The sequence below is a fragment of the Oryctolagus cuniculus genome, chromosome 1, assembly GCF_051225735.1.
Source record: "Oryctolagus cuniculus isolate XC-2025 breed Fujian yellow rabbit chromosome 1, ASM5122573v1, whole genome shotgun sequence".
NCBI classification, from domain to species: Eukaryota; Metazoa; Chordata; class Mammalia; order Lagomorpha; family Leporidae; genus Oryctolagus; species Oryctolagus cuniculus.
The window spans coordinates 201575941-201599582 of NC_142867.1; the positions used below are offsets into that span (position 1 = coordinate 201575941).

The 23642-nt window shown below is 54.0% G+C and overlaps 1 protein-coding gene across 2 annotated transcripts in view; it reads left to right on the forward strand.

Annotated features, from left to right (window-relative positions):
• TMOD1 (tropomodulin 1) overlaps nt 1-23642 on the forward strand; it is an 84837-nt gene that overhangs the window by 53815 nt on the left and 7380 nt on the right. For both annotated transcript variants that reach the window (XM_051856318.3, XM_089318688.1), the window contains 5 exons: nt 1084-1173; nt 1965-2095; nt 3728-3835; nt 6111-6254; nt 22054-22198. In XM_051856318.3, coding sequence (XP_051712278.1) covers nt 1084-1173; nt 1965-2095; nt 3728-3835; nt 6111-6254; nt 22054-22198 — 618 coding nt within the window. The remainder of the gene's footprint in view (nt 1-1083; nt 1174-1964; nt 2096-3727; nt 3836-6110; nt 6255-22053; nt 22199-23642) is intronic.

Below are 23642 nucleotides of genomic sequence, written 5' to 3' on the forward strand. Positions count from 1 at the left end.
ACACTTTTCCTCCACCCCCACCCCACGGCCCTGAGCTGTCTCTTGATGACACTTGTCACACCCAGTGCTTGCAACTTTCACAGTGGCACCTCTCTCCGCAGCCAGTGCCAGACCGGAGACCAGAGACCCTGCCATTCTCATTCCCCCTTCCCCCGAGCTGGGCGCACATACAGATGCTTGGTGAATATGGAACCGATGAGTGTGGCCGAGGATGGGAGACATGGGGTCACACTGGTGTTTCCAGAAGACCTTTCTGGCTGTGTTGCGCTAACTGTCAAGAGAGAGGGGGTAGGAAGAGCCCAAGGCCATGAACACAGTGAGCACCCGGCTGTGACAACGCAGGTGCTCCTGGGGTTAGGCTCTGATGAAGCCAGCATAAGGCAAAAGTGTGCACACGGCACAGCAAACCTCTGGACCCTCACAGCTCAGCAGCACAGGACGCTCACGGTATTGGCTGCTCACTCTCACGACCACGTGGCTGGTGGGGCACCGTGGCTCACAACTGCCCCAGTACCAAGAGAGGCTATTGTACTGCACAGTGCAAGCCCAGGAAAGAGCAAGATTCCCCCCCAAAATGAAGTGTGGTTTCTGCTAAATGCATATCACTTATGCACCATCATAAAGTTGAACAGGTTGCAGATTGAACCATCAAAAATCAGGGTTTGTGTGTACAGCTGAGAACTTGTGAAGGCCTCAACCAAGAGAAAGGAGCTAGGGTGGGGGTTGGAGCAGACCTGAGCCGTGGCAGGAGGCGGGAGGCTGCCCTGTGGCCGAGGGACAGGCAGGGTGACGAGATGCAAGGGGACTCCAAGGGAGAGACTCCCACTGGCAGAGCTGTGCCCTGGTCTTGGCTGAGTTCTTGGGTTGGGCTGGCCACACCAGGGGGACCTCAGGGCAGAGCTGGGATGGGGATTTAAGAGTCGTTTAGAGGTGCGAGTGGAAATAAAACCACACTATAAAGTCTTCATGGAAAGTGTTTCCTTGCCATTTCCGTGAGCAACGTCCCTGAGGGGTGGCGCGCGGGCCCCCAGCAGCCTTGTGTGCCTGGGAGAGAAGAGTCACGGCCTTCCCTTGTCCCCGCAGCCATCCTGGGCATGCACACGCTCATGAGCAACCAGCAGTACTACCAGGCCCTGGGCAGCAGCTCCATCGTGAACAAGGAGGGACTCAGCAGTGAGTACACGCCCCGACTGCCCGCTCCCAGAGAGCCCCTCGCAGGAGAGGGGCACCCAGAATGCTTGCGTAGTCAGATCCGCCCGGGTGTTCCCCTGAGTCTCCCGGGATTCATGCCTCAGTTTCCGAGTCCCTCTCCACCCCACTATCGTATAAACACCCCCCTACATTTTCTTCTGAAGCTCTTAGAAGCGTATTTCTCACATGCAACTTCTCTGGCGTCCGTGCTGGTGTGCGCTGTGGGACGAGCTCACGCGTGCGTTTTCAGATGGATTCCCACTGTCCCCCCGCCACTCTTAGTGGCCTTTGTCCTTTCACCCTGTCATCAGTGTCCCCACGTCCACGTGGGTCTGTTTCTAGGCGCCTCCTCTGGCCCGTGAGTCCCTTGGTCCTTTCCCGTGCCAGTACTGCATTGTCTTGTGCCGCTGCATTGTCCCAGACTTGTGCTTTGGCCCCAAAGGGAAATGAGGAATTTTCCCTCCCCTCTGGAAGAGGCCCGCATTCCTTTCCCACGCACACTTCTTCCCGTGCCTGCGAGAGCCCGTGGAGATAACGTGTGCAGGTTCCGCGGAACAGGCCAGGACCCCAGCTTCGGGAGAGCAGGGTCCGTGGGGAGCCCAGGCCGCTCGGCTCCCCTGCAAGGCTTCCCCCAGGTGTCGCTGGTTCCCTGCGATGCAGCCTGCACCTGTTCCCCAAGCTCAGCCCACGCTTCCTTTCATAGCATCCTGAGTGGGGAGAAAGGGGCCCAGCCCCTTGTTCCTGGGAGCCATCTCCTTTTGTTGTCTCTCTAGGTGTGATTAAACCCACACAGTACAAGCCTGTGCCCGACGAAGAACCAAATTCCACAGACGTAGAGGAAACGCTGGAGCGGATAAAGAACAACGACCCTAAACTTGAAGAGGTCAACCTCAATAACATCCGGGTAAAGCCCCTTAATCTCACTTCACCTGTGTGCGTGTCGGGGCGGGAGGGGCCGTGACCCCCGGGGCTCGGATGCGAAAGGTCCAGGCTGAACGGGAGCCACGGGGTCCTGTTTGGATGCTGGGTCCCTCGGAATCAGGAAGGGGGCAAACCCTTTCGAGACGGGAGCGCCTAAGCGGCGTGGGTAGCACCAGCCAGTGCACTCACAGTCCCAGTTTCTGTCTGAGGACAACATCAGACCCAGAATGTACACCACAGGCCAGCCCAGCTTCTCTCTGGAAACCGGCCATTGTTTTTCAAAACACTGAGAGATTCGCCAAGATAAAGCCGTGAGTCAGACACACGGCTGCACGGGATCTGCAGGCTGCAAAAGCCCAGGGCCCACCAGGCTCCGGCGGGTCCTCCCAGGACCATTACTGACGCCGGGTCGGGGTCAGAGTCAGCCTCGTTTTACAGCCACAGAGGGGGTCACGGATTCCACCAGTGGCCCAAGAAACACCCAGGCTGGCTGCCCATACCTCTGTGGCCATTTCCCTATGGGACCACCAGGCAGAGGAGGGACGGGTGGACAGGCAGTCCCACACTGCCCAGACGGCTGCCCGTGCACCTGCTCAGCACAGAGGCCGGCAGGACTAGCCCTGGGAGGGAGCGGGGCTGAGACCAAAGCTAGCCCCTCACTTCCTGCTCCTCTTTCCTGTCTTCTCCACTTTCTTTCAAGCGGCTGCCAGCCCCCTCCCCCTCCCGCCCCTGGCGCCATCAGATTGGAAACCTGTGCTCTGGTGTCCTCCACCACCTGGCTGCCCAACTCTGCTCCCACGGGAGCTCGGGTGACACTCTGAAATGAGAGAGCGGCTGACACGTAGCCAGCTTCTCTCTCAGGTGCCTCAGCTGGCTGCCGTGTGCCCGGCGGGAGACGCTGGCACCATTCAGAATCAAGATACAGAGCAACACAGGGCGTGGGACCTCACCGCCAGGCTTCCGCCCAGGACTCAGCCCCCTCCAGGCCTCAGCTTCCCCTCTCCTGAGGCGGTTGGATCACATCAGTGGTTTTCACCTGCAGAGACCAAGATTCAGAGCACGCTGGTCCCGGGCAGCACCAGGCGTCAGCGCTTTGTAGAATTTCCCCAGGAGCCTCTGATGTGCGGCCAGAGCCGGGCCCTCTGGGGTTGGCATCTCTTTGAGGGCATCGTGTGCAACCCCCCCATCTCTGCTTTCCAGAAACAGACCCAGAGAGGGGAAGAGATGTCCCCGGAGTCACACAGAAACATCACTGACCACTGGGGCAGGGGCCAGACCCCACCTCCACCAGCCCCTGTCCCCGAGCCCTCTGCACGACACTGCTGAGGTCTCCAGTCCTTGATTTCTGCCTCATTCTCCAGCTTCCGCGTGCACACACAGAGCCACAGGTGCCTTCTGAAGTCTCCAGAGGGGCTTGGTTCCCAATCAGTTTACCAGAAACTTCTCCCCAGATCTCAGCTATCTGAGACAAAGCCGTTCAGTTTTTCTGGATGGAGACTCACTGGGAATCAGCAAGGAACTGGGTTCCCCACGTGAGAGTCACCGCCCCTGAGCCCGCCCCAGCCTGGCCCCAGTAGGGGCTGCTGGTCACTTTCTGCTGCCCCTCTCTCTGCAGAATATCCCCATTCCCACCCTCAAGGCGTACGCAGAAGCCCTGAAAGACAACTCGCACGTGAAGAAGTTCAGCATCGTGGGGACGCGGAGCAACGACCCCGTGGCCTTTGTACGTACTGCTCCTCTCTGGCATTTGAGGCGGGGCTGAGACCCAGGAGCCGTGAAGCTTCTGGCCCCAGAACTGGTCAGACCCCACTGAGAATGTGTCCTGGGGGGTGTGTGTGGTGCAAAGACTGGACCAGGAGGTGGGAGGGGACGTGGATGGGACAGCCATTGCCTGGGCCCCTGCCACGCCTCCTCCCAGCCAGCTCTGGTCTCAGCGGTGCAGGTCTCCCCACTTTGCACAGAAAGAGAGGTGGGCCTGGGCCTCAGACGTAGTCATGTGACCCCCAAAGCCAGGTCTGTGTCCACGAGGCACTGCCCCTCCCGGGGCCTCGACGTCTCCTACTCTGAAATCAGTCAATAGAAAGAGATCGGTAGGACCAAATGACTCACTGTATTTGTGTCTTACCCATGTCTCAAAAGAAAATGGCAATCAAATTAAGTTGTATTTACTGCAAAGTAGCCATCAATTCTTTTTTTTACTGCCAAACATTCAACACATACGCACTGAGCTCCTCGGAGCGCCCAGCAGTGACACAAACACGGCTGTGTCCAAACAGTCTCAGCTCCCACGTTCAGGAGCAAACAGGCCCGTGTGGCTGTGCCCACGACTGAAGGAGGACAGCACAGGGGTCTTACTGCCCCCCAGAGCAGGAATCAGCCTACCAGGGCTGGCAGTTCACCACTCAGTGGCAATCGGGCCTTTTCTGCCTTTGCAAATGGACAGGACAATTTTCCTGCCATATTTTTGAAATGATAAAAATAGCTCCCAGCATCCCATCATTGCTGCCGGTGGGGAACCTCTGGGTGGGTGACCTCTGACCTCAGTAGCCCTCCAGTGGATCCTGAGTTTGCCCATGGTGACACAGGTGGCAAAGCCACTGGCCCTGTATTCCACCAGGTCATGGGCCAGAATCCAAGCACATCCATGCAGGGCTCAGCTCAGTGCTTTGAGTGTATCTAGGGCATGGACCCTGTGCCAGACCAACAGCTGATGTCAGCCCGTTCATAGGAGTATTCCCATTGTCCACTACTGAGACGCTGCTGGGCCAGAAGCTGCCAGAGCCCGCTGCCTGCCCTGGCTCTTGTCCCGTGCCCCCACCCCCTCCTCTGTCCCTCCAGCACAGAAAGAGTTAAGCAGACTGGTCTGGCCCCACTGTCTCCTGGCTGATAAAGTCTTTGGTGGTTAGGGCAGGCTCTCCTGGGGCGCGCAGAGGGGACACGGACAGTGTGGGTCCACCAAGGGGGCTGACATGGGGAGTTCCAGAGGGAGCGGTGATTTCCACATGGAAGGCTCCCTGGGAGCTGAGCAAACGGGGACGATGGGCAGGCGCTCCTGGCCCCGAGTGTCACTTCACACAGCAGGGCCCGCCGGTCAGAATGTCCCGGGCCTCAGCCGCCGGTGTCCTCTTTCCTCCATGACGCACCGTTTCCACCAGCTGCTAATTACCTCATTTCCTTCAGAGGCTCCGACCGTCATCCACACCCCTGGCCGGGTCCCTCCGAAACGTGCTGGAGGCCACCTGAGCTCTGCTCCCCCCGCCGGCCCTGGTCACTTGCCCAGTGGGGTGGTTTCCTAGGCTTGCTGGTACCCAGATGGACAGACGGTGTCTCCGTGCCCTTGTAACAGAGCAGCAGAAGAGACAAGTGCAGCGTATAGAGAGGACTGGAGACCCCATGGCTCACTCGATGAATGAGGGCCTCTTACGTGCTGAGCGGCCTGGGGTAAATGAGGCCCATTTTCAGCTCATCCTGAGGGTGTGGTCCAATGGCACTGATAACAGCAGAGTAGAGGTGTGCGCGTCCCACAAGGGAAGTATAGTAAAATGCAGCACGGGTTCCCGAGAGCAGGCCACAGCTGGCTCGGGAGGTCGGCAGAAGCCCCTGGGAGAGAGGCATTGAGAACAGCTTGAAGGAAGGGCAGCATTGAAAGGGTGAGCGAGATAAAAAGGCAAGAGATGGAAGGAGCCGAAGCCCTGGGCATATTCGTGGGAACTGCGCGTGGCCCCAGCGATGGGGGCGGCGGGAGCTGAAGCCAGACAGGGCGGAGTGCCAGGCCCAGGCCCCGGAAGCGTTGGGTGCAGACTGAGCAGCGGCTGGGGTTCGGCGGCCGTGGCAGGGAGGAGGGGAGGAGACTCGGGGACAGCTGCAGTCGGTGAAGGGCGGTGGGGAGATGGTCCTGCCTGCTGCCCTCGGCTTGTGAAGTTGCAGCCCCACGAGGGGCTCCGGCCTCGCTCGGGGTGGGGGTGGGGGGACTCACGGGCACCCCTGCTTTGCTCAAGGCGCTTGCCGAGATGCTCAAAGTGAACAAGGTGCTCAAGACGCTCAACGTGGAATCCAACTTCATTTCTGGAGCGGGGATCCTGCGCCTGGTGGAAGCCCTGCCCCACAACACTTCTCTGGTGGAGCTGAAGATCGACAACCAGGTGAGATGGGCCAGAGCCACCACGTGCCAATCCACACTTGCCTGCACGCTGCCCCCGGGAGCGGCCAGCCCCAGGCTCGAGGGGCCTGCACAGTGGCTCAGTCCACACCGCTGGGCTCTCCACCACCAGGCCACAAGCCCCTCCCCCTTCCCACTCCACAGGGCTTTTGAGTCTCCTTGCCTTGAGGGTTCCAATGGGGGCAGATTCTCATCTGTCTTCAGCCTTGCAGAGTGACTGTCACACCTGTGGCTGAGCCATGTATCCGCAGGCAGCTCCTTCGGTTCTGACTTTGCAGGAGGAGGGGACTTGGAGCGGTGTGTGGGGAACACTACTGGGGATGTCACATGTCTTGAGGGATTCCTGGGGGCCAGCCTCTGAGCGACACACCTGGTATCTGTCGTCTCTGATCTTCAGAACAGCCTGAAGGCTGAGGGTATCGCGGGTCTCTGTCCGGAGAACACGGCTCAGGCAGCTAAAGAGAAGCAGGGCCATAGAGCGGTACCTAGGAAACAAGATTTGAATCCGGGTCTCTCTCACTGCAATGGCCATGCTCCTCCCACCCCGGCACGTTGCTTCTAGCACTGCAACGCTTCCCACTTGATGGATCAGAAGCTCTGTTTTTTCCATTCGAAAGCTTTGCTGAATGGTTGAGCGTATACATAGGAAAGACACTGGGAGGAGGCATCACCCGCGTGTCAGCAGTGGTTCTCCTGGATACATGGCTGTCAGGACTTTGAATGTTTTCATTGTAAAATACAGAACACCTGTGGAAAAGTGCGTCTGTGTCACCGACCCTCAGGGGACCTTCCCCGTCCCTTTGCCATCACAGCCCTCGCACACCTTCTTGCAAGCTGCTCCCTTCTCACTTGTAAGCCCCCAAGAAGTCTCCCCGCCACCCTCTTCCCAGCCTGGGGAACCTCCCCTTCCCCCTGGAGGCAGCGGAAGCGTCTCGCCTCCCAGCAGTGTCTGCGGGAGCTCATTGCATGCCTCTTCCACACGCCCCTTCCGCATTCGCACGGTGGCACCTTGAAGTCACGTGTGGCAGGGGGAGCATTCACACGGTGGCGCCGGCAGCCGGTTATGTCTGGGGCCTTCTCCCATTCTTTGGGAGCCAGCATCCCATGGCCTTCCCACATCAGCCTGCGGCAGCTCCTCCAAACCCCTGCACAGAGCTCCTCCTCCGTGCTCCTCCGTGCTCCCCCGGCTCCTTGGCTTCCCCGTGAGCATCTCAGAGCCCAGCGCTATGTCTGAGTCTTCTCCAGATCCCAGAGCCCAGCCCAGGACCCCGCTCAAGGTTGCCCTGAATGGTTGTACGTGTTGTACCCTGCACGAGGAGGTCCCACATGCACTCTCCGAGCTGTCTGGGGCTGTGTTCCCCCAGAGAGGGCACTTCTGTGAGTCATGAGCTGTCATGAGCTCGCTGCATCGGACGCCTTGCCTCTCTCACACGCCGTGGATCCTGCCGCTGCATCCCAGCCCTCTCTGCCCCCTCCCTCGGCCATTGCTGACTCTGCTCTGTGGGAGACAAGAGGGGCAGAGCAGATGGAACAAAGGCACGCAGCGGGCTTGGCAGTGGCTCCGGATCAGGCCTGGGGATGGGCTCCTCACGTGACTCCAGGCCCTGCCAGGCAGGCTGTCAGGGCCTACCCCAAGTCAGCTGAATCCTGACTCCCAGGGCAGAGTGTGGGCCAAAGACCAGGAGCCTGGACCTCAGGTCACTGTGGCGGCAGGTGATGGCAAGCTGCCCCCACGGAGCCAATGCTGACCACGGCCCTGGCCCTGGCTCCAGAATAGTCACTTCCCTGAGCCTCAGCTTCCTCACTTGTAAAGTAGAATAAGAAACTCTTTAGAAAATAAAGATTTGCTTGCTCAGTTGAAAGGCAGAGTGACATCGGAGGATTCAGTCCCCAAATGGCTACAATGGTTGGGGCAGGGCCAGGCGGAAGCCCGGAGCCTGGAACTCCATCCAGGTCTCCCACCTGGGTGGCAGTGAGAGAAAATGCCCAGCCCAGTCCTCCTTTTACAAGTGGGGAAATTGAGGCTCAGAGATGGGTGGGGCTTGCCTGAGGTCAGAGGTCAGGTCCATGGCAGAGCTGGCGCCGCTTCCAATGAACAGGGGCGACCCTGTGAGCCCCCAGAGAGGGGACACCTCTGGTGCCTGTCCCAACCTGTCCCACCTGGCCCCATGCAAATGTGACTGCCCTCCTTGGTTGATTACCCACCCCCCCACAGAGCTGGCCCCCAGCAGGAAGACCCTTCCCCAGGACAGAGGGTCCCCCCTCCCTGTGATGAAATGAGGCCAGAGAACACCCCCACCCCCAGGTGTAGACGTGTGCGGGTGGGGAGGGGGCAGGCCACGGTGCCCACGGCTCACCCCGGCGTCCTACGTGGGCCTTGTGCTGAGTATCTTGACGAGAAGCTAAAGGCAGGGGCGGCGTGGCTTGTTTCTCCAGATGGGGTGATTTGGGACGGGCTATTTTGACTCAGTGTCATCTGTGCGTGTGTCGCTTCTTCTCCATAACCCGGTCACAGATGAGCCCAAAGCGCAGGGACCGAGCCAGCCTCCCAGGCTCGCCTTCAGATAACAACAGCGCACGTCAGCGCACGGCTCCTGGGGCAGGAAGTCGGCAGCGGGGGACCCGAGGCACACAGCTGGCACACAGCCAGCCAGCCTCCGGGGCGGCTCCCTCACCCACTGCTGCCCGAGCATTCTCTCAGGATGGCAATGAATTTCCCCCGAAATGGATGAGCCCAGGCTGTACCTTCTGCCACGCCCTGTTTTTTAGAAATGAGTTGGTGGGGAGAATCGGGCTGCACCCGTGAACGGAGCACCACCAGCGAATGGTGCCTCCCCATAGTAAGGCTCATCTGTAGCATTTGGTGTCACGGCAGCTGGACCAGAAAGACCCACCTTTTTTTCTTTTTAGGGTTTTATTTATTTTATTTCAAGGAGTAATAAACGGGAGAGAGAGACAGACAGACGGACAGACATATCCATTGGTTCACTTCCAAAATGGCCTAATGGCCAGAGCTGGTGCAGGCCAGAGCCAGGAATTCCATCCTGGTCTCCCTCCTGGGTCTCAGCACTTGAGCCGTCATCAATTGCTTTCCCAGACATATCAGCAGGGAGCTGCATCAGAAGTGGAGCAGCCAGGGGGCCTGTGCTGTGGTGTAGCTGGTTAAGCAGCAGCCTGCGATGCCAGCATCCTGTATGGACACCGGTTGGTGTCCCAGCTGCTCCGCTTCTGATCCAACTCCCTGCTAATGGCCTGGGAAGAGCAGTGGAGATGACCTGAGTGTTTGGGCCCCTGCCACTCATGTAGGAGACCTGGAAGAAGCTCTTGGTTTTGGCCTGGCCCAGCCCTCACTATTGTGGCCATCTGGGAAGTGAAACAGTGGATGGAGGATCGGCCGGCACCGCAGCTCACTAGGCTAATCCTCCGCCTACGGCGCCGACACCCCAGGTTCTAGTCCTGGTCGGGGCGCCGGATTCTGTCCCAGTTGCTCCTCTTCCAGGCCAGCTCTCTGCTGTGGCCCGGGAGTGCAGTGGAGGATGGCCCAAGTACTTGGGCCCTGCACCCGAATGGGACACCAGGAGAAGCACTGGGCTCCTGGCTTCGGATCAGTGCAGTGCACTGGCCGCAGCGGCCATTGGAGGGTGAACCAACGGCAAAGGAAGACCTTTCTCCCTGTCTCTCTCTCTCACTGTCCACTCTGCCTGTCAAAAAAAATAAAAAAAATAAGTGGATGGAGGATCTCTCTCTCTCTCTCTCTCTCTCTGTCTCTATAACTCTGACTTTCAAATAAAAAATAAAATAAAATCTTAAAAAAGAGAAAAAAAGAAGAAGTGGAGCACCAAGGACTCTAACTGGTGCTGCATTCTGGAATGGTGTTGCTGTTGTAAGTGGAGGTTTACTCCACTGAGCCACAGCACCCAGCTCCAGAAAGCCCTTTCTAACCAGCCCAGCTCCCCGAGCAGGGAGCAGGGTTCCGCAGGGCACAGCACTCCGGCAGCTGGAAGATGAAGGATTTTAATATCAGCTAGGGCATGGGAGACTGGAGTGGGACAAGTATTCTCACCTGGTCCCAGGTGTCTGTGTCAGCAAAGAAAGGGCCAGAATTACCCTATCAAACGTCGGAGGGCCATTCAGAAAGCTCACGTGCATGATGGAAAAACTGTGCTCGGGTTTAGAACTTTTCTATACCAAATGAGCTTATCTTTTAATTCCATTTTCCATGAATTTCTTGAAGCGAGCTTCTTTTCATTTATTTATTTTATTTGAAAGGCAGAGAGAGAGAGAGAGAGAGAGAGAGAGAGATTGATCTCCCATCTGCTAGTTCACTCCCTAAGTGCCCCCAGCAGCCTGGGTGGGGCCAGGGCTGGAGCTGGGAGCCGGGAGCTGAGTCCAGGTCTCCCTCAGGAGTGGCAGGAACGTACCTGCTGGAGCCATCCGCTCTGCTCGCAGGGCCTGCATCAGCAGGGAGCTGGAATCAAGAGCAGAACCTGGACCGGAACCCAGGCACTCCAATATAGGACCGGGGTCCCAATCAAGCCCTTAATTGCTGTGCCTAATGTCCACCCTGCAGTGAGTCTCTCGATCAAGGCCTGCAGCACCTCTGGCCAACAGGTCCCGGAGCCGCTGGTTCCAGCTCACAGCCCATAACCCCTGAGGCGCTGATGGCTTATTTTGTTAAAGACCAAATCTGGTCATTTTCTCATCAGATGGATAATCCTCAGGCACAGCAAGATGTGAGGACACAAGTGCTGTCACCACTGCCCAGGGACCTGCCAAGGTTGATGTCCTTTTGGTGGGGAAGTCACAATTTTAATTTAAAACCTGCCCATCTTGCAACCCAGCAATCCCATGTCTGTGTGGCCTGCAGAATACTCTCTCTCTCTCTCCTCTCTCCTGCAAAGTCCCCGGCTGCATTGCTGTGTCGGGGAAGTGTGGAAGCGACCTGAACAGCCGTCTGCACCCAGGGCACCCCGGAAGTAAAGGAAGGAGGTGGTTCTCTGTGTGCTGAGAGAGAGAGGGCCATACAGCATGAATGGCAGAGGGACTCACAGAGCGATGACCTCTGTTATTCCTGTTACATATGAGGGTGCTTCCAGGGGTTCATAGAAAAATGGAATTAAATGTATGAGGTTAGGGGCAGGCATTTGGCCTTGCAGGGAAGTCGCTGTTTAAAAATGCCTGCGTCCCGTGGTGGAGGAGTGGAGTTTAATTGCTGGCTCTGGCTCCTGACCCGAGCTCCCTACGAATACGGGTTCTTCCTGGGAGGCAGTGATAATGGTTCATGTAGCTGGCTCCCTGGCGCTCACGTGGGAGCCCTGGACTGAGTGCTCAGCTCCCAGCATCAGCCCAGTCCAGCCCTGGCTATTGCAGGCATTTGGGGAGGGAACGAATGGACAAGAGTTTCTCTCTCTCTCTCTAGTTTGGTCTCACTATTTGTCAAATAAATAATTTTAGAAGTATGAGTTTGTTTTGGTGCCAAAACTTTTATCCTAATATGTGGGAAACACATACTATAAAAAAAATGCATGGATTTCAGAGTAACTTTTGTATCAGAATAAACTCAATTCCCCCCCCTCCCCATTTTTCCATGCGCTCTCTGAAGTCCTTTGTCATCATGGCCCTGGTGGCGGGGGTGGACTGGGGATAAAGGACAGGACCGGAGACTCCTCCGTGTCGCTCAGTTTGCTACAGTGCTATTAGCTCATGGTGATTCTGAAGCTCAGACGGATCTGAGCTGGGCAAGCCTTCTTCCCCCCCCCACCCTCTCCCTCGCTCTGCTGCCCAGAGGCTGCGTGGCCGTTCCTGCCGTGGCCTGCCCCCTGCTCTCTGTCAAGGTTGCTCTCCTGATCTTTGTGTCATTCAGAGCAAACTGTTCCTAGGCAAAGGCCTCATCCAGAGGCCTGGAAGGGCATGGAGCCCAAGCTTTTCTGTTTTTCCATTCCTGATTCCTGACAACGTCTAGGGAGATTTTTTTTTAGATTTATTTATTTATTTGAAAGGCAGGATTACAGACAGAGAGAGGGAGAGACAGAGAGAAAGGTCTTCCATCTGCTGGTTTACTCTCCAAATTGCCACAATGGCCAGAGCTGGGCAGATCAGAAGCCAGGAGCCAGGAGCTTCTTCCAGGTCTCACATGCAGGTTCAGGGGCCCAAGTGCTTGGGCCATCTTCCACTGCTTTCCCAGGCCATTAGCAGGGAGCTGAATTGGAAGTGGTGCAGCCAGGACTAGAACCGGTGCCCATATCAGATGCTGGCACCATAGGCAGAGGCTTAACCTACTGGACCACAGTGCCAGCCCCTAGGGGATCTTTAGAAGAGGTGGTCTGCTCTCTCTTACGTACCTCCAGGGTCAGGCAGATTATCACTCTCTTACAGGAAGTTCCTTCAGCTCATGAACACTTAAAAAAATATTTATTTGAATTAGAAAGGCAGAGTTACAGAGAGAGGTAGAAACAGAGTGAGAGAGATCTTCATCTACTGGTTCGTTCATTCCTCAAATGGCCACAATGTCCAGGGCTGGGCCAGGCTGAAGCCAGGAGCCAGGAGCTTCTTCTGGGTCTCCCACGTGGGCGGTGCAGGGGCCCAAGCACTTAGGGCATCTTCCGCTGCTTTCCTAGGTGCATTCGCAGGGAGCTGCATCAGAACTGGAGCAGCTGGGACTTGAACTGGCGTCCCTTATGGGATGCCAGCACAGCAGGCTGTGGCTTTAACCCGCTGCACCACAGCGCGGGCCCCAGCACACGGTCAGATCACGTCCCTGCATGTGAGGCCAAGCCCCATCCACCTGTAGGTTCCCTGTCAGGCCCACTCCCACCTTCAGTGTTCTCAGAGGCATGCAGGTGCGAGTGGAGCAGGCAGAGACACCGGAGCAAGCTGCCTGCATCTGCACCTGACCAGTATTGCGATTTGGGGAGGATTTCTTAGAACCTGCTGGCCTGTTCCGTGAGAATTACGGAAATGGTGCATCTTCTGGAGGTTTCTAATGAGAAAATGAGTTTGCTTTTATCAGGTGCTTTTGACCCAGGCATCACTAAATAGCCACTGCCTCTCTCTCCGTGAGATGAACAAACACATCCTGTCAGTCTAGGCCCTGCAGACTGAGAAGGAAGCAAGAAGCAGCATCTTTGATATCTCAACAATTTATTTTAAGACAGACTCCACAGACATTTTCTATTTCGCTCCTTAATATAAAAAAGGAATGGTTTGGGTTCAAGGTTAACATTCCAGGGAACTGGCCATGATTATGCACTGGAATCCCATACCCTATTACACACACACACAGAGACATGTCTGCATGGATCCCAGGCATATTAGATGCCAATTTGAGAAACTTGTTGGCAGGGGGTATGGTACTGGCATCCCATATGAGCACCAGTTCAAGTCCCAGCTGTAACACTAACGATCCAATCCCCTAAGAAAACAGCAAAAAGAAGATCCAAGTCTTTGGGCCCCTGTACCCCTGTGGGAGACCTGGTTGGAGTTCCAGACTCCTGGCTTTGGCCTGGCCCAGACCTGGCCGTTATGGCCATTTGGGGGAGTGAACCAGTGTATGGAAGATCCTCTCTCTCTCTCTCTCTCTCTCTCTCTCTCTGTAACTCTACCTTTCAAATAAATAAATCTTTAGAGAGAGAGAAATCAGTCTGGGGCCTAGCAGGTCTGCTGCAGTCCTTCCAGCCCCAGGTCAAGGTCAAGGCGAGGCTGTGTGATTCACAAGCTGAAGGAGCATTGGTCCATCTCCCATACATACACGGGCTCTGTTCACTCATCTCCAAGATGGGGCTGCTGGCTTCTGCCTGCCCTGCTCACCCTCGGGCATGCAAGCATGTTGAATAGGGGCAATTCATGCCAATGAGCTTCGGATTCAGGACCAGGCCACACGAAGGGTCAGCTTCCCAGAGGTCGGCCTCTTCGCTCCAGGGAGAGTGTGGCTTTCCGAGACCAGCCTGCCCTGCGTTCTCGCAGAGCTCCCCCTGAAAGTGTCCTGCTAAATGGGCTGAGCAAAGCAAGCTGCCAGTTCCTTCTGGGGGCCGCAGATGGTCTCTGCACCATCTGCCAGGCCAGGCTGGCCAGAACCCAGGCCGGTGCCAAGTCCTCCGAGGACAGGCCTGGGCTCTCCCAGCATGCTCAGGAGCCTTGCCAGATGGGCCGCTGGAATTCCACCAGCGTCCCTCTGCCTGCCGCGGCCAGCTGTCCCAGCCCAGTCAGGACCCAGATGAGCCCGGTGAGGGGTTCTGCACCAAGAGTCTTGACTGCGGCTCACGCTTGTCCATTTGGGTGCTGGCCTGATGTGTCTTTCTAGCCCTCCGTGTTGCTGGTTCCTCCACTCCGTTCAATGCCACAAACGCTGGCTGGGAGACACTGGGTACCATGTGCTGTGCCGGAGCTCACAGTGGAGAGCACGCTAACAGAACTTTCTGTGACGACAGACGTGTTCCTTGCATGTCTAACCAGTGTGGTATCCACGAGCCAGCGGCTACTGATGGCGGGGGAGACTGATTATTGAGATTTAAAGAGCTACTGTTCTGGACAACAGAGGTCTAGCTGGAGACCCAAATGGAGGCAGGTGAGCCAAATCAGTCCGATGGCCGGTGCCGGGGGTGGACAGGGGCATCCACTGAGTCACTTGAGGGGTCAGTTCCTGGGGTGAGGCTCAGGAAGGACCTTGGGAGATGGGGAGATTGTGGTGGGCACTGGAGCACTGGGGGGAAGGCGGGGCGCATCCCACACACGGGTCAGAGAGCACCTGAACCAGCACCCAGTACCAGGTGTGAAACCGGGCGAGGTGAACGGGCGAGGAAGGAACGAGAGAGAAAAGCAAAGCAGGGAGGAGAGGCCGCAGGGAGGAGAGGAGGGCTGGGGGCTGTGTCCTGCTGCTGGGTGGTGGGAGGATGGACAGAGATGGCGCAGGTCATACCATGCAGGGCTGGAACGCAGCGGGTGCTCGGTGCCCCGCAGCCGTTACTGGCGGGGCGGAGCCACTGCGGGCGGCTGGCTGTTTCTGTTTACTTTCCATGTCTGTTTTTAAAATTGAAACTTTTTTTTATTTTGAGGTAGTTATAGGTTCCTATGTAATTATGAGAAATAATGCAGAAATTCTAGACTGCTTACCCAGTTTCCCTTCATGGAACAGAATTTTTGTATCACAAACAAAAAAGCAGCATTGATAAAGTCAACATACACAATGTTCCCATCACCACAGGATCCCTTAAAAAGGGGGGGGGGGGCAGCGCTGTGGCGTAGCAGGTAAAGCTGCCGCCTGCAGTGCTGGCATCCCATATGGGCACCAGTTCCAGTCCTGGCTGCTCCACTTTCGATCCAGCTCTCTGCTATGGCCTGGGAAAGCAGTAGAAGATGGCCCAAGTCCTTGGGCCCCTGCACCTGTGTGGGAGACCCAGAAGAAGCTCCTGGCTTTGGATTGGCACAGCTCCAGCCATTGCAGCCAGCTGGGGAGTGAACCACAGTCGTGCAATGTGCAAGGGAGGCAGATCCACAGAGATAGAAAGGCGATCAGGGCCGGCACTCTGGCGCAGTGGGTTAAAGCCCTGGCCTGAAGCACCAGCATTCCATATGGGCGCCGGTTCTAGTCCCGGCTGCTCCTATTCTGATCCAGCTGATGGAAGATCTCTCTCTCTCTCTCTCTGTGTGTCTTTCTCTCCTCTCTCTGTGTAACTCTTTCAAATAAATAAATAAATCTTTTTTTTTAAAGGATCCCTATTGCCCTTGGGAAAAAAGAGATTTATTTATTTATTTAAAAGCAGAGTTACACTGAGAGAGAGAGAGAGAGAGAGAGAGAGGTCTTCCATCCACTGGTTCACTCCCTAGATGGCTACAACACCCAGGGCTGGGCCAGGCCAAAACCAAGAGCCTAGATCTCCATTTGAGTCTCCCATGTGGATGCAGGGATCCAAGGACTTGAGCTTTTCCCAGGAACATTAGCAGGGAGCTAGAGTGGAAGTGGAGCAGTGGGCATATGAACCGGTGCCCATAGGGGATGCTGGCATTGCAGGTGGCAGCTTAACACCACATGCCAGCCCCCTATTGCCCTTTTATAGCCAAATTCCTGGACTCCTCCTTGTACATCCTGAACCCCAGGCAACCACTAACCTATATTCCATTTTTTTTTTAAAGATCTATTTATTTGAGGGGCAGAGTTACAGACAGAGAGAGGGGTCTCCCATCTGCTGGTTCATTCCCCAAATGGCTGCAATGGCTGGAGCCAGGCTGATCGAAAGCCAGGAGCCAGGAGTTTCTTCCTGGTCTCCCATGCATGTGCAGGGGCCCAAGCATTTGGACCATCTTCCACTGTTTCCCCAGACCGTTAGCAGGGAGCTGGATCGGAAGCAGAGCAGCCGGGACTCGAACTAGTGCCCACATGGGATGCCAGCGCTGCAGGGGGATGTTTAACCCACTATGCCACAGCACTGGCCCCCTGTTTTCCATTTCAGTAGTTTTGTCATTTCAAGAATGTTATAAAAATGAAATAATATACCACGTGCCGTGTGGGATTGCCTTTGTTCACTTAGCACTTTCCGCTCACTCGTTTTCTGGAGGTCCTCCAGGTTGGTATGTGGATTGATGGCTTCGGCCTTTGAAGCATTGTCCTATTCCATGGAATGGATGCACCCGTAGACACACAGCTGGGTTGTTTCCTGGTCTGTCTATTACACTTGGAGCTGTTGTATACATTCATGTATGGGTTTCATGTGAACCTACATTTTCATTTCTCTGAGATAAATACCCAAAAGTGCTATACTGTGCCGGATGGTAGTTGCAATAGGCGTCCATTTTTTTTTTAAAGAAGCTGCCCAAATGTTGTCTACAGTGACTGTGCCGTTGACCATTCCCACAAGTAACATGAGCGCAGGCCTGGGTGAGCCAGCTCCTGCGCTCCTCGCCCACGTCTGCTGTTGTCACTGTTTTCTGTCGCAGTGATCCCATGGGCGTGTGGTGATAGCGTGCGGCGATTTCGGTTTACGGTTCTCTGATAGGTGATGACGTCAGGAGGTGATCTGCCACCTGCAGTGAAATGTCTTCTCATATCTTTCCCCCCTTTTCCATTTGGATTGTGTTGTTGTTGCTGGGTTGTTTTTTTTAATTGACATAGAATGCATATGCCACACCATTCATCCTTTTAAAGGGTACGGTGGTTTTTAGTGTATTCACAAGGATGTACAGCTCACCATTGCGTAATTCATGTTCATCATCCAAAAAAGAAACCCCACACCCACTAGGTGTCACTCCTCATCCCCTCTCCTCCAGCCCCTGCCACTCACTGACCACCTTTCTTTTCTTTTTTTTTTTTTTCAAGGTTTATTTTATTTATTTGAAAGACAGAGTTAGAGAGTTAGAGATAGAGGTCTTCCATCTGCTGGTTCACTCCCCAGATGGCTGCAATGGCCGGAGCTGCGCCGATCCAAAGCCAGGAGCCAGGAGCTTCTTCTGGGTCTCCCACGTGGGTGCAGGGGCCCAAGCACTTGGGCCATCTTCTACTGCTATCCCAGGCCATAGCAGAGAGCGGGATCAGAATAGGAGCAGCCGGGACTAGAACCAGCGCCCATATGGAATGCCGGTGCTTCAGGCCAGGGCTTTAACCCGCTGCGCCAGGGCACCGGCCCCGATCGCCTTGCTGTCTCTGTGGATCCGCCTCCCTTGCACATCGCACAACTGTGGAAATGCACACGGTGTGGCCTGTCTGGTCTTCCATTGAGCATTAGTTCTCAGGTTCATCCCTTCGTATGCCTGGACAGTACTCCACTGCACGGACCTGCCACGTCTTGTCTGTCCATCGGTAACCTGATAGGCATTTGGATTGTTTGCTCTTCTAGCTTTTAGGAATAATGCTGTCATGAGCATTCACACGCAAGTTTTTTTGTGTGGACACATGCTTTCATTGTTCCCCATCAAGGAGAAGGAGTGGGCTTGCTGGGTCACGTGGTAGCTCTCTTTTTATCTTCTTGAGCAGCTGCCAGACTGCCTTCCACAGTAGCTGCACCACTGAGATCCCCACCAGCAATGCACAAGGGCTCTACTTTATTCACATTCTTTTAAAATATAGATTTTTAATTTTATTTGAAAGGCACAGTTAGGGAGAGAGGGATAAGAGAGAGGGAGAGAGAGAGAGAGAATGAATGAATGAATGAATGAGACTGTTCCATCTGCTGGTTCATTTCCCAAATGACCACTACAGCTGGAGCTGGACCAGGCTAAAGCCAGAAGCCTGGAACTCTGTCCTGGTCTCCCACCTGGGTGCAGGGGCCCAAGCACTTGGGCCATCTTCCACTGCTTTCCCAGGTACATTAGCAGGTTGCTAGATCAGAAGTGGAGCAGCCAGGACAAGAATTGGTGCCCATCTGGAACACTGACATTGCAGGCGGAGGCTTAACCAGCTATGCCGCAATGCTGGCCCCTTTTTTCACATGCTTGCTAACACTTACTACTGTCTGATTATAGCCCTTTGGTGTGCGTGAAGCAGAATCTCATTATGGTTTTGACTTGCATTTTGTGAATTATTAATGATGTGCATCTTATTAGCCATTTGCCTATCTTCTTTAGAGAAATACTGTTCAAATTTTTTGCCCATTTTTAACTGATTCATTTTCCTGTCAAATCCCAAGAGTTCTTCGTATATTCTGGATACTGGTCCTTGCCAAATACATGACTTACATCATTTTCCTCATTCTCTGTGTTGGATTTTCAGTTTCCTTACAGAGTCCTTTGAAGTGCAATCCAACTTACCTGTTTTTCCTTTTGTTGTCTGTGCTTTAAGTGCCATACCTTAAAAACATTGCCAAGGTCATGAAAATTTTCTTCTAAGAGTTTTGTAGTTTTGGCTCTTACATTTAGGTTTTGAGTTGATTTGTATGTATGGTGTAAGGCAAAAGTCTAAATCTGTTCTTTTTTTTTAACCTAAAAACCTTTTATTTAAGGTATACAAACTTCATGTACTTCATATATACAAATAAATCCATTCTTTGGCATGTGGATATCCAGGTATCTCAGCAACATTTCTTGAAATGGTCTTTCTTTCCCCCACTGAATTGTCTTGATGCTCTTTTTGAAAAGCAACTGCCCATAGATGTATGGATTTTGTTTTAAAGATTTACTTATTTATTTGAAAGGCAGAGAGAGAGAGAGAGAGAGAGAGATCGAGATCTTCTATCCACTGGTTTACTCCCTAAATGGCCACAATGGCCTGAGCTGGCCCAGTCCGAAGCCAGGAGCCAAAAGCTTCTTCCAGGTCTCCCACGTGAGTACAGGTGCCCAAAGACTTGGATCATTTTCCACTGCTTTCCCAGGTGCATCAGCAAGGAGCTGGATCAGAAGTGGAGCAGCCAGGACTTGAACCGGTGCCCATATGGGATGCCAATGCTGCAGGCAGCGGCTTTATCCACTATGCTACAGCACCGGCCACAGATGTATAGGTTTATTTCTGGACTCGCAATTATTTTCCATAATCTATATGTCTACCTTATGCTATTATCATAAAGGTTTAATTACTGTGGATTTCTAGTAACTTTAAGATCAGAAAGTGTGAGTTCTCCAACTTTTTTCTTCTTTTTCAAGATAGTTTGTCTGTTTTAGGTCCACTGCACTTTCATAAGCGTTTTAGGATCTCAGCTTCTCCAGTTTCTAAGACAAGAAAACAGCTGGAATTTTGATGAGGATAAAACTGACTCTCTAGATTAATTTGATAATATTCCAACAATTTTATATTCTGACCCATGAATATGGGATGTTTTATTTAAGTATTTGGTGTCTTCCAATACTGGTTTTGTTGTTGTTGTTGTTGTTGTTTTGTTTTTTTGTTTTTTTTTTTTTTGGACAGGAAGAGTTTGACAATGATAGAGAGAGAGAGAAAGGTCTTCCTTCCGTTCCATTGGTTCACCCCCCAAGTGGCCGCTATGGCTGGTGCACTGCGCCAATCCGAAGCCAGGAGCCAGCTGCTTCCTCCTGGTCTCCCATGCAGGTGCAGGGCCCAAGGACCTGGGCCATCCTCCACTGCACTTCTGGGCCACAGCAGAGAGCTGGCCTGGAAGAGGGGCAACCAGGACAGAATCTGTCGCCCCGACTGGGACTAGAACCCGAGGTGCCGGCGCCGCAGGTGGAGGATTAGCCTAGTGAGCCACGGCGCCGGCCCCAATGCTGTTTTGTAGTTTTCTGGAAGTCTTCTTTTGCTAAACTTTTTCCTAAGCATTTTATTCTTTTGACATTATTGTAAATGAATTATTCTCTCGACTTCGTTTTTAAATTGCTTATTGCTAGTGTGTAGAAATCTGATTTTGTAATGTTGCTGAACTTCTTAGCACTAATTTGGGGGACAGGAGGTAGCTCCCTCAGGATTTTCTAAATACAACATCAAATCATCTGAGAACCAGAGATGGCTTTGCTTTCTCCTTCCACTCGGATGTCTGCCTTTTGTTTCTTTGTCTTGTTTAACTGTCCTGTGAGGACTCCCAGTACAGTGTTGGTGAAAACAAACATCCTTGTCTTATTCTGAATCTTAGGGGGAAAATGTTCAGTCTTTGGCCATGAAGTATAACACTGGCTCTCTTCCTGGGTCTTTCAGAACCTATGTACGACTGGGTTTTTTTATTTGGCCATGCATAGTAAACAACAACAATAAACTTCCTCCAAATTCCACCACTACCAATGTACTTGCCACACTTTCCTTTGCTGTATGTATGTACGTGAAAAATACAGGTAACCTTACACTGAAACAACCTGTTTCATGGCCCGGTTTGTTCTCCATTCATGGTTTGCGGCCATCCTTCCACGGCTGTGACCCAGGACTGACACCCTCACATGACAGTCTCGGGTTGAACTGTTGTGTGTCTGAGCACTGCCTCCTGACGTAGGTTTGTTCTCCTGCTCCTCCCAGTGTCAAAGACAACCTATCCCAACCCCCATTTGGTTCCCCTGGGTCTTTTTTTTTTTTTTTGTATGATTTATTTATTTATTTGAAAAGCAGAGAGAAAGAGAGAGATTTTCTGTCTCCACTGTGGTCCCCAGGGACCACAACAGCTGGAGCTGCGCCGATCCGAAGCCAGGAGCTTCCTCGGGTCTCCCACGCGAGTGCAGAGGCCCACGTGTTTGGGCCACCCTCCGTTGCTTTCCCAGGTGCATTAGCAGGGAGCTGGATCTGCAGCCGGGACTCCAACCAGAGCCCATATAGGATGCTAGTGCTGCAGGCAGCGGCCTCGCCCTCCATGCCAGCGCCGGCCCCTCTCTGGGTCTCTTAATCTTTGTCTGGCTCCACTGTGGACGGGGAGAACTAGCATCAGCATTCCTGACATCCCGTTCCTTCTCTGGGCCTCGTCATTCAGCAGCTGAAGACATGACTCTAAATCACTTGTTATCAGCCTTGACAGCATGTTGGAATCACCTGGGGAGTTGTTTTCTTTTCTTTTTTTTCTTTTTTTTTTTTTTTTAACTCCACCCCAGAGGTCCTGGTTTAATTAGCACGCAGACTAGCCCAGGCGGCAGGGTTCTGAAAATCTCAAGACTAGGTAGGTGCCCCGGACATTCCTCTGAGGTGGGGCTCTTACCTGGACACCTGCTCAGGGACCGGCTGTGGTGAGCAGGGTAAGAGCTGTTCTTGGCGTCCAAAGGAGATGGGTTGGAGTCCCAGCTCTTGGTTCTTGGCTTCAACTCTCTAGGCTCTGGGGCAAGGGCTAACCCCCACCTCCCGCCACCACTGGGGGGTTATGGGTAGACAGGTGGCTTAGGTGCTTGTACACATGGAATATGTAGTGAAAAAAAAAAATTTTTTTTTTTTATCAAAGAGCCAGCCCCTGGGCAACAAGGTGGAAATGGAGATCGTGAGCATGTTGGAAAAAAACACGACGCTTCTCAAATTCGGCTACCACTTTACCCAGCAGGGGCCCCGGCTGCGGGCATCCAACGCGATGATGAACAACAACGACCTTGGTGAGTGGCCCTCTGCTCCCTGCGCCTGCGCCGAGTGTGGCAGGGAGAATCCGCAGGCTCCGGGCAGTCCCCAGCTAACTCCTGACTCTAACGCTGAATGAATCTGCCTTGTTTTCCACATGTGCGCCCCGTCTCTGGAGGCCCCTGACTTCAGGAGGGCGGGCTGAGTCCTCCCCTCCCCAGGGACAGCTGAGGCCAGGCGGGGCCCGCGCACGCTGGAAGGCAAGGAGCTTTGGCAGGACCTCTGTGCACCAGGAGTCTTGTCCAGCTCCCTTCTCTGAACACAGAGTCCTTTCAGACCATATTCTGGCTTTAACCCCAGCGATGCCACCAAAATCCCCAGCCCGGGGTAGGGGCCTTCACATGGCTTTTTAAGGCAAAAGTTGAAATTTTGACTTGGTAGTCAAGTAAAGCAGGTTACAGCAGTTTTAATCTCAGTTAAAAGCACAGTTTATTTTTTTCCTAAAAAGAACACTAAGACATCACAGCCTTTCTTGATGATGAGCAGACATCAGATGCATACACAAGTCAGCTGCATGAAAACTTAATCAGCACCTTGCTTCTAGATGCCAACTGTTGACAAGCTCTGTGTTGTTTTACTGCGTCTTCCTGCTGGTGCTACAAAGAACTCGATTCAGTGCCCAACACAGGGCGGTCTGACTGACAAGGCTATAGGGAAACAAGAGGAGAAAAAAGCAAAAGGAAGACAGGCAGCGGATCTGTGTTGTGAACATGATCGATCAGTTTATTTAGCCCTGGCTCCCAGAACCAAGAGGAAGAGAAACTGAGTTAGGTTATTCTCGCTAAACAAGATCTGTGGTGAAGTGACGGAATGACCGTGTGTTTAAAGGAGGGCATTTTCACTGAGTGTTTTCTCAAAATCACACCTGTGCTGCAACACCCTTCTGATTTCGGTAAAATGCAAAGGGCCTGTACCTAGAGTGCAATTCGAAGGTCAAGTGTGTTGCGTGCTGGTGATTGTCTGAGGCTGGAAGAGTGGATTTGAGGGGTAGGTGTGCACGGTCAGGGCCAGACCCCGAGTGCTCAGAGCTGCACACACTTTAGATGGCCTAGAGGACTCTGGGATTTGAAGCCAGAGGCTCCCACACTCCAGGGTGTCCCAGGAGCTGGTGATTCGTGGCTCACCAGGTACCCCTGCTTTCCAGAGCCTGATCTAGAAGAGTCCATGTTTAAAAATCTTCCTGGCAGGCGCCGCGGCTCCCTAGGCTAATCCTCCACCTGCAGCGCTGACACCCCGGGTTCTAGTCCTGGTTGGGGCACTGGATTCTGTCCCGGTTGCCCCTCTTCCAGGCCAGCTCTCTGCTGTGGCCCGGGAGGGCAGTGGAGGATGGCCCAGGTCCTTGGGCCCTGCACCTGCATGGGAGACCAGGAAAAGCACCTGGCTCCTGGCTTTGGATCAGCGCAGCGCACCGGCAGCAAGGCG